We start from the raw sequence: 18,097 nt of genomic DNA on the forward strand, positions 1-18,097 counted from the left end.
GTGCCCTCTGAGAGAGCATTTGGAATTATGTCAGCCTCTTCTAGGTCTAAGGATGGAGACAGCAAGTTACCACGGAACAGATTTTCTTATTATTTTGAGGGGAAAAGGCAAAATTAAATACCATGCGACAGTAAACAAGACTAGTAGGTAACTTGGGAAAACGTGTGGATCAGTTCAGAGCACAGAGATGCAGAGATGGCAGGTTCATTTCCATGAAGTGCCCAGGAACTACAGAAAGGGAGAAGACTGACAGCCCAAATCCTGCCGTTCAAATCAGTCAGGAAAAGACAGTGATGCCCTGAGCAGAACCTACCAGCAAGCACAGAAGAGACCATACTAGTACCTCAAAATTCAGACTGTGATTCTCAAACGTTAATATACCTTATTAGAAATGATGATTTCCAGGCTCTACTTGAGATTCTGATTTAGTGTATAAGAGGTGGGCCTAGGAATTGCCATTTGTAATTAAGTATCCTCAGTAATTTTCCCACCATGCTTCAGAGAAACAAGAACCAGTGACAGCCCCTTGGGGAACAATGACTGAGCTAAAAGGGTTGTATCTGGGAGGCTAATGAAAGAAGCTGCACCGTGGACCACGAGACTCTGAACCGGCAAGAGCATCAGCGTACTCCCATCTGTCTGAAGACGTCAGACAGCCTTCAACAGCAATGCCACGAGACAGTGAGAAGCAAGAGCAGCTGTAAACTAATCAGACAAACCGATTTTTCCCCCTCTCTCTAGGGTTTGGAAGTAACATTGATCCCTTTGGACAGAATAAATCCAGAGGGCTGCATGGGGAGGAGGATATATCAAAAGAAAAGTACTGAACTTTCTGTTAATCTGACCATGATTATATTTGTACCCCATGCTCCTAAATACAAAGAAAGTACCCTATGAAATCCTAAATAAATAGGTTATTAAAATTAAATACTGGCCTTTGGGCAGTATCCTTTTTGGAAAAAACATGGTAACAACTGGCCCATCTTTCATGTTCTTGCTCTTCTTATTCTGAAGAGGCAAGCCATTCATTCACTTTGCTCTTGAAGCCTTGACTTCACAAAACCAAAACAGAGTGGAGAGCTAATTTGAGGGGCTAAACCTGTTTTAGCAAGCCCAGGCCTGAATGTAGATTAACCGCCTCTAGCCTTCATGGGAATTCACACAGCTAATTCTATTTACACCAAACACTCCAATTCCATGATTTGAAGTCACAGACCTGAAATTTTAACCCAAATCTAGTTTTTAAAGTGAGGGCAGGTGGACACCACTGATGGGGGTGCAAAGGGAAACATAGCAAGGCAGTAAAAACTTTTCAATCCCTTCCCTCACTATTGACAAATGGGGAAATCTGAAAGGAAGTCCCGAGGGCAGGCATTCTATTTCCCAAAGGATCACAGACCTATCTCTCTCTGTCTTACCTTTTTTTAGAAGGCAAGCCTACCCTGCTAATTCATTTGGAAATCAGGCATGCTGTGGCCTCTTGGATCTTAAAGCACTAGAAGCACAAAGTCAGATAAAGAGGCCTCAAGCATCAAGCTACTAACTTCAGCTCTATATTCAAGTCAACTTGGCTCCCCTGGCTGAAGACAAATGAGCCTCCCTCAAATAAAATGGATCAGGAGGAAATGACATCACTGGAAATGTCAGACACAGCTTTTAAAAGTGGGCCATTTAAGGTTTGGCTCATGCACTGGAAAACTCCCTTGATGAACTTCTGGCAGGCATCCTTTCCCTACAATAGCCAGAACTCAGTAAAGCAGTGAACAGAACAGTTTTCTTTGGGGGTTAAAGGGACAGGCCTATCACTCCCAAGCTAGCCACCTATCCTGTCTGAAACAAAACTAATTCCTCTTCCTCTACTCTAAGGTAACCCATTCTCCTTTTCCTATATTCCCCAGAGCCAAGTTGCCTGGAAGTAGAGATTATGCCCTCCCTGAGTTCTTGAAGATAGTTTTAGAAACCAGCACCACAATCTGTCAAACCAAGACAATCTGTGAGGAAAGAAGGATGAGGGATTTAGACCACAGCAAGATTTAGATAACAGTATTTTTTCAACTCACTTTAATACAGCCAACTATTGTAGTTGTAAGGGCAGAATTATACTGCGTGCAGAGTACTGTGGCGTACATCAAGATAAACCTGGAACAGAGAAGGAAGAAGTTTAAGAACTGGTTGCTTACTTTAGAGCAATCTTCAGCCAAGAGAAACAGCGTTGGCCATGCTAGCGCATTGCAGTCACTGACTCTGAGCTTTCCCCACCTCACCCCTGCTTGTACTGCAGCTTTAGATTTTTTTTTAATTTCATTAAAGAGAATCATGTGTCCATTTACTGACCACGTGTTTCCCCCCAACTACCCTCACCAAAACCTTGCAACCATTCCTAATCATGAGTACTCATATTCCCACTAGTTCACCTAACCCTGAGAGAAAGCTGAGTTCACAGACCATGGCTCAGCAGTGCGCCTCCCATGAGGTCAATGCAACCTCTGGACAGGAGGCAAGGGAGATTCTGAAAGATGGAAGAAACCCAAATTAGCACTACTTTGAGAGGGAACATAGGTTCACTTAACAACTAACTGGAAGCAGTTGGAACAGAGAGATTTACAACAAGGGCTCGGAGCTTGATTCAGTACCAAGGCACCGTGTTAATTTTCCTTTGAAGCACTCCCTCACTGGGCACCTAGCCTGTGCCTGATCTAGTCATAAATACTAACCAAACTAACTGGCTGAGGAAAACAATTCCTCATGGAAATATGAAGGTGAAGAGAAGAGGCACGTTAGCAGATACCCTTTTCTTACCTTCCACATATACTCTCCTAGGAGGAAGACAACCTTGTAGAGAGAGTCAGACAGCCTCAAAGTCAAAAGCTGCCAGTGCTAACTGTGCAAACTTAGACAACTTACTTGAGTTCCGGGACTGCTTCCACACAGGTAAGAGGACAAAAATATGTGTCAAATAATCAATGTAGAAATAAATAATGCATTTTGAAATATAATAGTGCTTATCACATACTAGGTTCCTATGTTAATAGTTTCTTGTCCCCATCCTTGGAAACATGACTTTGGAATTAGTTTAGTAGCCCTAAGGGTACATTCCCAAGGGCTGTGAAACCACCTGAATCTGGAATTTTAATCATCCTATGCAGACACACTCAAGAGACAGAACAGGATACCAAGAAGCAAAAGGACCCAAGAACAAACTTCTCTAGGAAAGCGATCTGCTAACAAGGCAACAAAGGCTTACCCCATCACACAAGAGAGGGTGAACTGCAGAAGAAAGAGGGTGTCGGCCCAGCCTTCAAAATCCATTGCCTGTAAGACACAAGAAAGTATCTGATTTTAGAGCAGGCCCTCAAAATCAGCTGTTCTGTTCTTTCATCAAAATCCTGGGTACTCTCTCACCACACAAACACGTGTATACATTCCCCTACATCACTCCCAGGATAGACAGCGATGTTTAAGAATCTCATATATATGGAGCTGAACCCAAAAAACAGTTCCAGAAGGCTTTCTCTTTCTAAAATGTAATGTGAGGAAGATTTTTTACCTCTCTCCTTGGGTTAGAAGAAACGGATATTTGCTTGAAGGCAGAAGCCATGTCTGGCTAATCTCAGAAGTTCACCCAGATGGCTAGATTAAAAGCTTTCTCAAACATTAAAACCTACTTCTTCCCCGTAACATGTGAAAGCTCAAGTGCACCCTTATTTACACAAATTCAGCTGAGGTCTACCCAGGGAGAATTACTCTTTAAAACAGTTGATGGTGAAAGCAAGGTTTTTGGTTTTTTTTTAAGATTTTATTTATTTATTTAACACAGAGAGAGATCACAAGTAGGCAGAGAGACAGGCAGAGAGAGGAGGAAGCAGGCTTCCCGCCGAACAGAAAGCCCGATGCAGGGCTCGATCCCAGGACCCCGAGATCATGACCCGAGCCGAAGGCAGAGGCTTAACCCACTGAGCCACCCAGGTGCCCCGAAAGCAAGGTTTTGTTGCCATTTTGTTTTTAAGCCAAACGCAAAGGAAGGAAGAGAAATGAAAGAGTGCATTGATCACCTCATTTCCCATCCAGGATGGAGGATTTTTCTCTCAAGAACATAATTTCTGTTGCAATATCAGTTTGTTAAGCAAATATGAGAAACAGTCCACCTTTTGATCTTTCTGCCAACCTATCCAGCTTCAAGGGCAGGGGGTGGAAATTTTTTGACATGGTTCTTCTATTTCTTATTAATTTCTTATTAATTCTTACTAATATGGGGAATTACACTGATTTTCAAATGTTAAACTAACCTAATCCCTGAGATAAACACAGCTTGGTCACATAGTGCCCTTTTTATATATTGCAGGATTTTTTTTTTTTTAACTATAATTTCCACCCCCTGCCCTTGAAATTTTTTTCAACTATCAGTACAGGGTATGCTGGCCTCATAAAAGTTGATTAGGAAGTATTCTCTTCTATATTCTGAAAGAATTTATGTAGAATTGGCATTATTTCTTCCTTAAACATTTTGTAGAATCATCCACTAAAGTGATCACGGCCTGGAGTTTTCCTTTTGAGAAGATTTTCAACTAAAATTCAGTTTCTTTAACAGAGCTAAATAGCCCCATTAATTAGGGCTAATTCTTTAATTAAGTAGCGTTATTTAATATTTAGTAGAATGCAGCTATTCATGCTATTTCTTCTTGAATGAGTTTTTAGGTTTTTTTCAAGAATTTGTCCATTTCACAGATAGTTTTCCAGTTTATGGCATAATGTTCATAATATGCCATTATCCTTTTAGTATATGCAAGCTCTGTAATACCACTTTCATTCCTTCTATGATAATTTGTGCATTCTCACTTTTTGTCCCTATCAATTGGCAATGGTTGAGCAATTTTATTGATCTTTTATTGACCTCCAAGTTTTAGGTTCATTGATTTTCTCTATTGCTTTTCTGTTTCCTATTCATTGAATTCTGCTCTTAACTTCCTCATTTTTCGTTTTAGCCTGCTCTTTTTTTTTCTACTTTCTTAAGGGAAAGGCTTATTAGGTCAATGATTTTTTATCTCTCTTTTTTTCTAATGTATGCATTTAATTAAGCTATAGAATTCCCTCTAAGCATTCCTTTAGCAGCAACCCATAAATTTTGCTATGTGGTGTTCTGACTCTCATTCATTCTAAATGATTTCTAATCTTCTGCATGATTTTTTCTTGGAAGCAGGTGCTATTGAGAGGTGTGTTTATTTCCAAGTATTTGAAGATTTTTCCATAGATCTCTATGTTATTAATTTCTAGTTTAATTCTGTTCTGGCCAGGGAATATACTTTCTATTATTTCAATTATTTTAAACTATTAACACTTGTTTTATGACCCAGAATATAGTTTATCTTGGTAAATGTCCCATTTGCACTTGAAAAGAGATTTATTTACTGTTGTTGAGTGCTCCATAAATGTCAATTAGGTCATATTAGTTGATGATGGTGTTCAAGTGCTTTACATTCGGCTTCATGAGTTTTTGCTTCATATATTTTGAGGCTTTCTCATTAAGTACACATACACTCAGGATTGTTATGCTACTTGATATAACTCTTTCAGCATTAAAATTGTCCCTCTTTATGGTACTTTAACTTACCATTTTACTATAACTTACCATCTGTTGAGCCTTGTATGTGTGGATTTAGTTTTCATCAAATTTGGAAAGAAAATCTTCCATTAACTCCTCAAACCCTATCCCCACCCCTTGCTCAGGACAATAGTTACTCATATTACACCTCATAGTTATACCTCAGGACAATAGATCTAACACATATGTTTGATCTATTGATACTACCCCATGTTACTAGTAATCTGTTCATTTGTTTTCAAGGCTTTTTTCTCCATGTGCTTCATCTTGGAAGCACTAGTTTCTATAGTATCTATTGCTATTTCTATTAGTTTCTATTGCTATTTCTTTAATTCACTGATCTTTTTTCTGCAGTGTCTAATCTGCTTGCTATTTAATACCTTCTGCTTTATTTTCAATTCAGATCATATTTTTCATCCCTAGAAGTTTAATTTGGTCTTTTTTTATATCCCTCTTTTCTCCTCTCATCCTTTCTCTTTCCACAATCCTTTACTACTTGTTGTCCAATGTCTGAAACCATTTTTCACATATATTCAGTATTCTAGTAGGTTAAGGCAAGAAGATAAAGCCTATCCCTATTATTCCATCATGGCTAGAAGCAAAAGTTCAAATTCAATCACTGACATGAATTATAAACCTATCTCTAACGATGCTTCCACTGGAAAGCTCTGCACAAAAACCCACATTCACATCAGGCGTTCTCCTGCCAAACTGTCCAAAACACTAAGTGCTACTTTTATCACGGACACTGCATATATGTGACTAAGTACCTGCATGTACGTGACTCTCCGTACGTAGATCACCTAACCAGGCACTGTGAATGCCTTCAGGGTTTATCTCTGTAACCATCATGCTTAACGAAGTGACAGCAAATAGAAAGTGTTCCACAACTCATTGTTAGAGAACAAAGAATAAAGGAAAGAAGTCATACAGAGCATTGTGCTATGCTCTTCCATACCTGTATATATGGTATGATGAGAAACCATTAAAGCACAATAAAGCACAGGCCTAGAACTCAGGAGACTGCCTCTATCAGCAAGACTATCAATTCCTTGAGAGCAGGAACAATGTCAAATGTCACATCTGCCTTGCTCCCAAGCGTTTGTATGTTGTTAGGCACAAATAACTAAAGTGAATTAAATATCCATGCTCCCTGGCTTAGCATCATTTTCTATAGGCTGAGAAGGTGAATTTACTTTTTAATACACCCACAAACCTACCTGTAATGCTACTAAATAGATTTCAAGTTTCCTACTAAATCTATGTCATTTTCAATTTCCTTAAAATGGTAAAAGTCATTTTACTGGCATTAGACTCATTAGTTTTTGCACTGAATTTATTTTTTCTTTCTTGGAGGAGAAAAGGCATAACCCAGCAAACCAGCAGGTGGGCACTGGAAGAAGTCTCTCTGAGAGGCTTACCAGTACCCAGCAGGAAAAGCCATGGGCCCTGTGAAAGCAGCATACCAGGCATCAGAAGCCCAGGACATGGCACGAGCCCACCCCTGCTTCATTACACAGCCTTAGCTTCTGTGAGCGAGGTTAAAGGGAGTGCCTGTTAAAGTTTCTTCCAATTCTAACATGAGTGTTAGATCAGCTTTAAAAGGAGAGACTTTATTTCACTGAAGCTGAAACACATAAAAGAAATCTCAGCCCTAAGAACCTTCCTCAACTCTAAATTACCCTCCTTTCCTAGATAAGTTACTCTTTTACCCCAAAGTCACTAAGAGAATAAAGCCAGTGTGATGGACCATAAGGATTTGCTGAACCTTAGTTTCTGCATAAATAATAAGAGGAATATTAAGGCCTATCTTGTAGAGTTGTTATCAGAATTAAAGACACCATGGATATAATGCCTGATGTGAAGGAGGTCCATCCAGTTCAGTAAGTGATGTTAATTATGTGTAAATATTATTTCTAATTCTTTTTGCTATCAGTGACCGAGGAGTGGAAAGAAATCAGTTATTTGGTAAAGGCCTCAAATAAACCTCTCTTTACACCTGAGCTCCTTTCTGCCTTAGCTCTAAATATCTCCTCCTAAATGTACATTTTGACATCTAAGCCCCCAGTCATGTGCCAGGCCCCACAGCTGGCCCAGGGGCACTATGCTGAAGAGAGTTTAGTCAGGTAACTGCTAATAAACGAAGGAACAAATTATAACTACCTTTATATTTATGGAATGCTTTACAGTTTGCAAAATGCTTCTACATACATCAATGTCATGTGATCCCCATGACACCCCTGTGAGGTAGATAGGACCAAGCCTTATCCCCAGAAGACAGTGAGTGACTTACTTTAGATAACACAGTTAATACATGGAGGCCCTGAGTCTATATACACCAAGTCTAAGGCTCTCTACTCTGAGCATTAAATTTTATATACAAAAACACCCAAATACATACTGCACAATCCCCTCTGGGAACATATTAACTGTATCTGTGGAATATTAAAATAAATCCCATGAACATGATTCCATTTACATAAAATTCAAAAACAGGAAAACAATTCTCATGGGATTATTTCCTTCCCTAAATACTAGGCCTGTTTCTGGAGAAAGCCCGTCTGGCACCAGCAGCCTGTTGCATTCCTCTGCTTTGCCACAGGAACGGGCCCTCTGGCTGCAACAGAACAAGCAGCAGCCATTTGAAAGAGAAATCTGAAGGAGGAATCTGACCCACCAGTACCACCGGCCAGGGGAGTCTACTCCCCTGGTCATAAAGATGGCATGAAAAAACAACCAAAGCTACTGCCTATTAAGAGCCTATTATGTCCTACACACAGACATGTTAAGTAACTCTCCCAAAATTATCCAGCTACTAGGTGTCTGCTCAGCTCCATAACCCATCATCGTTCCATTAGTTAAGTACTGGGAAAACCAAAGACAAGGTAATATATTCTGAATTTTTTCTCCTAGATAGCTTCACATGGCTGCTGTTGGACCCCTGAGTCAAAAAGTGGGTGTTTGAATTCTAAATCTGCTATTAACTTTCTGTGAGTCCATCATAAAGTCACTTAGCCTCTCTAAGCCTCTATCCACATTATAAATATTGAAAACAGTCTGCTCCAGCCGCCTCTTGTGAGAAACCAACGGAGGGAGCGAAATGCAAGCAACTTTATACAAAATTCACATACAGAAGAGATTATTATTCACTTAAACTTCCAACATTGTTATCTCTCAGTGACAGATTTGCATGCAAATTTTTCTTTTCCCTAAGACAGGGAACACAGAAAGTACAGGGAGCATATATTTTGTTAATCAGGAGAGGAAAAAAAAACAACATTTAAAGCAAAACTTCTGCCTCTAGAGAAAGCTAACAGAAGAGCCACTGTGAAAAGAAGGCCTTGCTGGGTCATTCTGTGTGACACAGGACGAGATGGGCTCCCTGCCACAAGGCCTGAAATCCTCCATCTGGGCTGAGCAGTAGCTGTGACTACAGACAGCACATACAAAGATGTTCAGGCTTTCCTCCTGTTTTGAACAAAGTCTCCGTTTCTATAGGTGCTGGTGGTGTAATTTAATACCATCGACCAATACACAACATAGGCATGAAAAGATGGCATAATCAACGGGCAAATAGGTTACATGGACCTACCACTTCCTAAAAATAGGCATTTGGTTTGAATGAGACTTTTCAGTTAACAAAAATATTTGAAAAAGAAAGCTAAATTTAAAAAAAAAAAATGTGTTCTCTAGTTGCTTAGGTTAAAGAAATTAAGAAAGCAAGTGTCTGTGTAAGATTAGGCACGAACAGCACATAATCAACAACATAATCAATAAAATCTAGTCTAGGGATAGGGATTTTATCTTCTATCAGCTCTACTCAACCAACTCTGGCCGTCTGAACTACTATGTGGGTGGACAGTCTGAGGCTCTGTCTAGGTTTAGCAAGGAAGCGTGGGGACTACATGGCAATGTCTACAATGAGCGCAGGAGATCATAAGCACGAATTCATCACCCCTGATTTAGTAAGGATGGAATAATTTCAGGGTACACTTGAGTCTTGGATGTAACATTCTCACTCCCAGGAAAATTTGCTAAGTAAAGGGTCACCAGCTTAATTGAGATTTGAAATAAAATCCAAATGATTATTTTTTATACGTTTTGATACCTTAGAAGTTTTGAAACCTGCTTACTATAAAGTCTAAAAATAAATCACTTAGTTTTTAAACTTTATGGTAAAGAAAAAAATGTGGATGAATGACAGCATTCTATTTGGAAAATTCTTTTCCCAAAAAACTACTGAGAAAAAACCTGAAACCTTATCCTGGAAAGTAAACTGCTAGGAAAGTTACTAAGGCAGAAGATAAGGTCAGTGGTGGAGCAAATGGCCTCCATGGTTCCCTGCCTACCTTGCAACAGTCAGACAAGTTCACGGAGCCAGTGGTCCTGGGTTACCCACCCTATCCTCTGCGCTATTGTAACTACTGGCCATCGCTTCTGCTCTGCCCTCTCCTGCTCCTAGCTCTGACAAGGACCTAGAACCCAGATACCTTCACTCTCTCTTCTCACTAGGCTCTGCCACCTACCTAAAATCTATGTAACATGGCAAAAACCCCACACTCCAGCTTATTAATAGGGTCATTTACTTTTCTTGTGAAGAAGGGCTACCCTCGAAGGTAAGGGTGGGTAACCACATTACTGTGTCCATCAAACAACATATAGGGCAAAGAGAAAGTCATTCCTCACTGAAGAATAACTGATGCAACCCACTTGTTTTACATATGAGGACACCAATGCCCAGAAAGCAGAAGGGACCTGTCAGTTGGAAAGAATAACTCAGGGTTTGAGAATCGGTCTGTACCATCTCCAGAATGACCCAGAAAAGATTAATAATGGTGGACAGGCTGAACCAACAGCCTAAAATTCTTCATTATCTAGACAGCAATGCTTAGTAAGAGACATCTCCACGTAACCCATCCACGCAGCAACTTTTCCTGTAAAACTCATCTGAGCCATGTAATTTAGCCAGTGATATAATGAAGACATTATACAATGTACCCATGACTACAGTACTGGCCTTGTGAGAGCTACAGCAAGGGGTCTGTTCCTCCATCTCTACGTGAGAACACCTAGCAGGGTATGCTGTCAAAAAGCCAGGTTCCAATTCCTGTGACTGTGAATCACTGGCTTTGTGCTGTACACATTCCCTTTTGGAGGCAACAACTAACAAGTTTAAACACAGTCTAGCTTAACTGACACTCTGGAAAGCCATTATTCAAATGATGCTTGATCTACCTTTATCCGTGTTAACCAGATGTCTTTTATTAACACTGAGCTGGCTTTTAAATACACTGTTTTTGTTTTTTTAATTTTTTATTTATTTAATTTATTTGATAGACAGAGATTACAGGCAGGCAGAGAGGCAGGCAGAGAGAAGAGGAAGCAGGCTCACTGCTGAGCAGAGAGCCCAATGTGGGGACTTGATCCCAGCATGCTAGGATTATGACCTGGGCTGAAGGCAGAGGCTTTAACCCACTGAGCCACCCAGGCGCCCAAATACACTGTATTTTTAAGAAAGAGAATGTTTTAAAATTAGAAGACATGTTTTAAAAGAACTAAATGTTGTCTATATTGGTTCATTGGCTTCTGGTAAAGCCAGGACTTTGAGAATCTTGAATAAACTTCTTAAAAAACTACACACACACACACACACACACACACACACACACACACACACACACACACACACCCCACCCCCTACCCCCCCAATATAGACATTTGGCTTCTCAGAAAGCTTTGCCAAGGATATGCATTATGTGCTCACTGGGGTAAACCGTTTGATTGGCTCCTGTCTTTCAATATTTATGATAATTTAGGTTTCCTTCTTCCTTGGCCTTCAATTCTTGCTTAAAGACTGTGTAAGCCCCATCCACTACTCTGTAGAACTCCTGCCTCCCTGGGGAGCTGAACTTTCGGAGCCCTCTTACTGGATTCCTGCCCTAACACAGGAGACTTTTCTCTCCTCTGCCTTCTAAGGTTAACAGTGATATTTTGAGAAAAACAATTTGGATTTTGCTTTAATCTGCATCCTGGATCAAGAGTCTCCAACTCTGAATAATGAGAATTAATTAATTTGTCCCACCACCCCCAGTAATTTTAAACTGGGATTCATCAGAGGATAGTCATTATTTATAGAAAAACTTAATCTTTTTCTTACTGTTCCTTTTATAAAAGGTAATTTAAAATACATTTACATGGCTCCACAATCAAAAAAATATAAAAAGATAAACAGTGAAAAGTTTCCCTCCCATTCCTGTTCTATACTTATCCTGTTCTCACACATAGGCTCAGACACAAATTGGTGGTTACTTTGCTTCTTGCATATTCTTCCAGAGTTTCTTTACTAAATCAGCAAATAAAATGTATACATATATATATAGTCTTATTTTTCCCTTTCTATTTTATTCAAAACATAGCATAACATACGCAATTTTACACTACGCTTTAAAAATCTATCTTGTTGATCTTTTCATATAATACATACAGAGCTTCCATGGAAAATGGCTCTGGGTCAAGAAAGCCAGGAGTCCAAAAGAGAAGAGCAAGTTCAGAAGCACTGGTATTCGGGACTCAGGGAGGAGCTGGGCTCATGCCAACTGTCAGAACAGCAGCAGCTAGTCTCCACATGGGCATGCCTTCTGCTCCTCAGAAATTCTGTCTCAGTCCAGGAAAGGGCCCTACCTAGAAAACTAACCAACTCAACTGATACAACCTACTCAGTTTACACATGACACTGCAGGGTGGAGGAGCAGAAGGGATTCATCCAAAATCAGACAGCGGTCAAGGCCAGAACTGGATGTTACTAATTGCTTCATCCAACTGGATGTTTCTTCTGCATTCTGCCCCCAATTTTCCACTCTACCTCCTATGTCAGGAACTTTTAGGGATTCATCATCTCTGCAGAGTAAATTTCAAATTCCTGTATCTATCACTTGTCCCAGCTCAGAGGGAAGGCGGGTATGATACGTGGGGTGGGGGTGGGGGGAACAAGAGTACTAGTTTTAGTCAGGAAATCAGGGTTCTAGTCCTGAGCCCAATCTGGGTCCTGACTTCCCCAATGGTGAAAAGAGTCTTAAACCAGATGCTCTCTAAGGTCTCTTTGAAGGTCTCCAACGTCTTTAACTGCCACCCTCTAAGAATACTGATGAGGCTGAACCCACGACTACGTCTGTGCTCATGATATCCATTCCCCCTGGAATGTTCCTTTGGTTTCTCTTCCTCCACATCCTTCAAGGCCCACCTTGATCCTCCTGGTATTCACCTACTCAAAAAATGCTCCCTGTGAAGAAGGTAAGGCACTCCCACTTCAGCACTCAGAACCCACTCCTCCCTCCATCTAGAGGACCCTTCCAAAGAGCCACACAAACTGGTCTCAGTCCACTCAGTCCAATGCCTGCTCAAGTGAAACTAATGAAGATGCTTTCTCTAGCCACCTTATCCCCAGCAGTTCTTCCCCAATCACTCTCCTCCTTGTTCTGTTTTTCCTCCTGGTTCTTATGATACAAATCTAGGTTTAGTTGATCTCACCCACTGGGTTGCAAGCTCCTTTAAGCGGGACATGTCTTTTTTCTTTCTTTTTTTTTTCTTAAATTTAGAACAGCACCTGAGTAAAGCACTCAGTACACTCAGTAAATATTTGTTGAACAAAAGAAATATGATTATTTGTAAAAGATTAAGTAATAACCAGGCCAAGCTGCAGCAACTGCACTTGTGCTACTACTCTGATGACGTTCCTCACATTCAGTAGCTTGTTCTTAAGAGAGCCCTGCATGGAATTCCCAAACGGGGGTAAAAATGTAAGTCAGAGAGGCAGTGCATGGCTCTGAGAGTACTAGTCAGGCCAACAGTAAGAGCTCGATCTGAAGTCAGACAGACTGATTCTAGCTCTGCTCTGTCACTGTGGAGGTTTAATCATGTCCTTAACTTCTATAAGTCAAATAACATACCAATCTCTCAGGTATGTAACGAGGATCAGGGAAAATGATTTATGCAGAAGCATCCTGTTGGGTACAGATCTCATAAGTAAAGTCATCCTAAATGCCAGAAGTAGCCTCAAATTGCTAATATGGGAACAGCTTTAATGATAAACTGCCCCATTAAAAAGTGTCCACTCTTTTAAAAAAAAATACACACACATGCACGTCTACTTACACACATATGCATCTTAAAGGAAAAGCACAAGTTTAAAACATACCTCCTGAAAACGAATCAAAATACTAGAAAACTCTCACACAAAATTCTGCCATATATCCCCTCTGTCCTAAGAAACCCTTTCTGCCAGGACTTCAGACAGACAGACTACTGACTACTACGAAAATGAATCTTCCAGCACCGGGAGAACAACCGCAGCCTATCACAGACCACCGTGAGCTTCCTGGATGCATCAGGCCGCCTGTGGCTTCCACACACTGTTTCTGTGCTGAGTAATAAGAGCAAGCTAGTTACCTGAGTTATATCTCTAACAACTCCCGGCACAGGTTAGCATTTCTTGTTGTACTTGGTGGACAAGAAAACCAAGCCCCATCTGTTCTAAAAAGTGAATCTTGATATTCAATCCACACCCATTTCTTCCTAAATATTTATTGTACTGACTGATGGGCATGCACTTTGGTGCCAGACCTTACTCCATCCCTGTAACATGCCAGCATCTCCCTCGTGTGGCAAGGACTACGTCATATTTCTCATATATGCCACAGAGAACTTAACATATAGCTTTCTTAGCACAATGAAGATGCTGAGAAATACTCATCTCAATTGAACTTAAAATGAAATTGCAGTATATTGTCTCCTAAGGAATTTAGGAACAGAGTCAAACAGAATTCTCACTTCCTAAGTTTCAAATGTAATTTATAACCTACCAAGACAACACTGATTATTCATATCACTTATATTTCAATTCTGTTTGGAGGCAAAATTCAATGAGGCATCTCATCCCCAAGCAGAAGACAGAAATGATTCCCTTTTACATCCCACAATGCCCCCAAAACGCTATAACAGTTTTGCTCTGATGTTGATAGGTCTACTCCCCAAGAAAACTGTATGGTCCTCAAAGGCAAGAAAGCCATCTAATTCATCTTTTTTTCTTATCACCTGAGCCTAACATAGTGAGACATACAGTAACACTTAACTATTTGAGAAGGTCAGAAGGAGAGCATGTGAAGGACAGAATGTTAAGAAAAAAAGTATGATATTATGAGACTGCCAGACAGTGTGCCCATCTACCCCCCAGAAAATGTTTTATAAGAACAATATTAACTAATAATAAGAGTGAGGATAAACAACATTTATGTGAAACCAAAATGCTGACAGGATTTGATTACAGAAAAATAAATTCATCTTCTACTAGTTTATCATCCTAGCTTGAAAGTATTTAGGTGAATTCTGTCATTTTTTTAAAAAACATTTCTTCCAAAATAAACCTTTCTCGACCTTTGCCTGGCACTTTTGTTGGAAACAACAAAAAGATTACTCAAATTCTACTCCTCCACATAAAAAAGAAAAAAATAAGAGGAAAAATCTAAACCTCAACCTATATGTAGATGACATGGCAACTTTTTTCACTCTGATGAAACACTCTCAATCAGCATTTCAAGCTGAATGTTACTGAACTTTCAAATATGCATGAATAATGCTATAACCTGGCAGATAACTTCTAGTTAAATGATCATCCCTTTGGAATGAAGAATTATCTCCTTTGGTCCATTTTTTCAAGTAACTACAAGCTACTCGTCAAAGTTTCCAATTAATGAGAATTGCATCTTTGCCAAGTCTATAAAATACCTAACTACATTAATTCTTCCAACTTGTCATGTACAGATTGGCCTCAAGATTTGGAACCACCCATGCTGCCATGAGGGGCCCGGCTACTTTTCGTTACATCCTTGGCCCAAAGCTAAAGAGTAAGAGGTGCCTCTGCCAGAGTCTCCTAGAGGGAGGACGAACACTGGGAGACCATGGCTTCTGGAGTTAGGCCTGAGTTTAAATCCTGACTCTACCCACCGACAGTATGGCATTGGGCAAGGGACTAAGTCTTAGTTCCACATTGGTAAAAGAGAGATAGTTCAAACTTTCTAGAACTGTTCTGGGGACTACATTATATTACAACATGAAGTAACTAGCACATAATAGGGACTCAATAAATAAATTAGTTTCTCTTCCCACTTTTTTCACAATCATAAAATATTTATTCAACACTCTTTATTAGTCAGAGCAACAGCTCTATTTCCTACTTTGGAGTCACTTTTAGGTCTGCTGGCAGCCAGGTCACAGTTCATTAAAACATTTATACCTGTTCAAGATGATCTATGCCAGTTTTTTATTTTTTTATTTTTATTTTTTTTTAAAGATTTTATATATTTGTCAGAGAGAGACCACAACAAGGGGAGAGGCAGAAGGAGAGGGAGAAGCAGAGGGAAAAAGAGAAGCAGACTTCCTGCTCAGCAGAGAGCCTGATGCGGGACTTGATCTGGATGTCCTGGATGTGGGATCACGACCTGAGCTAAAGGCAGACATATAACCGACAGAGCCACTCAGGAGTCCCTCTGTGCCAGTTTTTAAAAAGAAAGCATTCTTGATGAGTAAAACAAAGCACCTTTATAAGCTTTATAAGGTCTTCTATCTTTGAAGAACAATTTTTTCATAATCTAACTATTTTCAGAACTTTTATTTTGGCTCCCATTGGTATGTAGAAATTGTTTCTGTCATTAGAGTAAATAATCAACACATTTGTTCTGAAGAGACTACTAGCCAGAGGACTCATTAGAAGAAATCTTGTTACAGAAACTTGGTAAATTCTAGATTTTTATCTAGTTTGCCAAATTTTGTGAATCCGAACAAAATGGATTATTTATCAATTTTTCTCCTATGAATATGGGTTTCCTTTAAAGAAAAAATGTTGTATTGATTTATTTGCTACTCTATTCTGGGTTTATTTAGCTAATCATTTCAGAAAATGAGTAAAGTATTATATTAGTTCCTATTTACACAGTTAAGTTACCACATAGTGCTAAATACCTCCTGAGAAAAAAACCCAGCTTGGGATTTAAGCCAGCATAATAACTGTACGATAAAACAGAACTTCTAGAAAGCCAAGCATTTTGTTTAGGTTTGAAGAAACCTTACTAATTCAGGATTTTTTGTTTCTTGAGGATAGCCTGCCACTATTCTTATTTTGTAGTTCAGTAGAAATGTAAAAATTTCCTTCCTCTAGCTTTCTGACACATAAGAGAAGGACACTAGTTGGCACGCACTATTTTTACGGTAAGAGCCAAAGCTATTTTGAGCCATTTTAGTACTATCCAATACTTATGCCAAGAAAAAAAGGTTAGCATGACATTAACAAGCTAAAAAAATAAGCTCTCAGTTTTTGGTCACTCAGTGAGCACATTACTTTTTACCAACCCCACAGTCTATCTGTGGACACCAGCAATAATACAGCTCAAAAAAAATAAGACATTAAATCATAATTAAGAAGTCTTACCTTTTGCGCATCTCCTGTAAAATATGCAATGGCCAAGGTGGGCAGAATCATGAACAGTGCATTGTAATAGAGCAGGCCATATTTCCCCAGCTCCTAGAATAGTAAATAATTAGGTGTTTCATTTGGTTCTAGCAGACAGACATACACAACTCTATACAGGATACACACACATCCCTACACACCCCTACACACACACACACACACACTCAGCTCCCCAACCATACAGACAGCAAATCAGCTGTTTTGCAAACATTAAGAAATAATGTAAGCTTTCAAAAGGGGGGAAAAAAGAGCAAACATACAAGATTTTAAATTTGTCCGAGATTCACTGAGTGCTAAAAATCAGAGAAATAAAAAGAGTATCAATTGGCTACCTCCAAGCAGCAAGCAGGGAAGCCATTACTTTGAATATACACAAACCCCTCTATACAAACACTACCCTGAGGCCTTGAACTTTTCAGAACCACAACGAAGTGCCATTTGAGAGAGAGAGATGGATAGATACCAACACACATGCTCCTACCTAGACCAACACAGACAGCTGTAACTTGCCAGTGAAGTATTTCTGAAAATGTTTAAGTGAGTTTCAATGAAGATTACCTACAGTTGGCAAAAGTGTGATTCGTTGTGCCCTCAGCTACTGGGGAACAACAAAAGAACCACGTATGTCTTTAAATACAGGGAGTGTATGAGAAATCTGGGTTCACTTTTGATTTGCACACTTCTAAAACATTCAGCCAGAAGAAAGTAGGCTAGAGTTTGACGGGGGCAGGGTGGGGATGAAGGACTAGTTATATATCTACTATCTACCTAACTTCTCTGATGTAAGGAGACTGAATGATGTGAAAAGTCAATCTACCTTCTCAAAAGCAGCTTTGAAATACTGGGAACAAATACTCAACAACAGAAAACTAGGTGGTTAGATGAGGATACAATCATAGAAAGAAACATTATGCAACCACTAAAAAGGTTAAATAATACTGACAAGGAAAGAGGTTCATGAAACTGCATTACATGAA

General features: G+C 39.6%; 1 protein-coding gene across 1 annotated transcript in view; it reads right to left on the reverse strand.

Moving 5' to 3' along the window:
* The window catches only part of SLC35D1 (solute carrier family 35 member D1), a 53,586-nt gene that overhangs the window by 25,136 nt on the left and 10,353 nt on the right, over positions 1 to 18,097 (reverse strand). Inside the window, exons 8-10 of the mRNA XM_082686415.1 lie at positions 17,079 to 17,171; positions 3,245 to 3,312; positions 2,061 to 2,139 (exon numbers count right to left, since the gene is read on the reverse strand). Of these exons, the coding sequence (XP_082542541.1) occupies positions 2,061 to 2,139; positions 3,245 to 3,312; positions 17,079 to 17,171 (240 nt within the window). The remainder of the gene's footprint in view (positions 1 to 2,060; positions 2,140 to 3,244; positions 3,313 to 17,078; positions 17,172 to 18,097) is intronic.

The sequence above is a fragment of the Mustela nivalis genome (assembly GCF_964662115.1).
Source record: "Mustela nivalis genome assembly, chromosome: 10".
Classification (NCBI taxonomy): Eukaryota; Metazoa; Chordata; class Mammalia; order Carnivora; family Mustelidae; genus Mustela; species Mustela nivalis.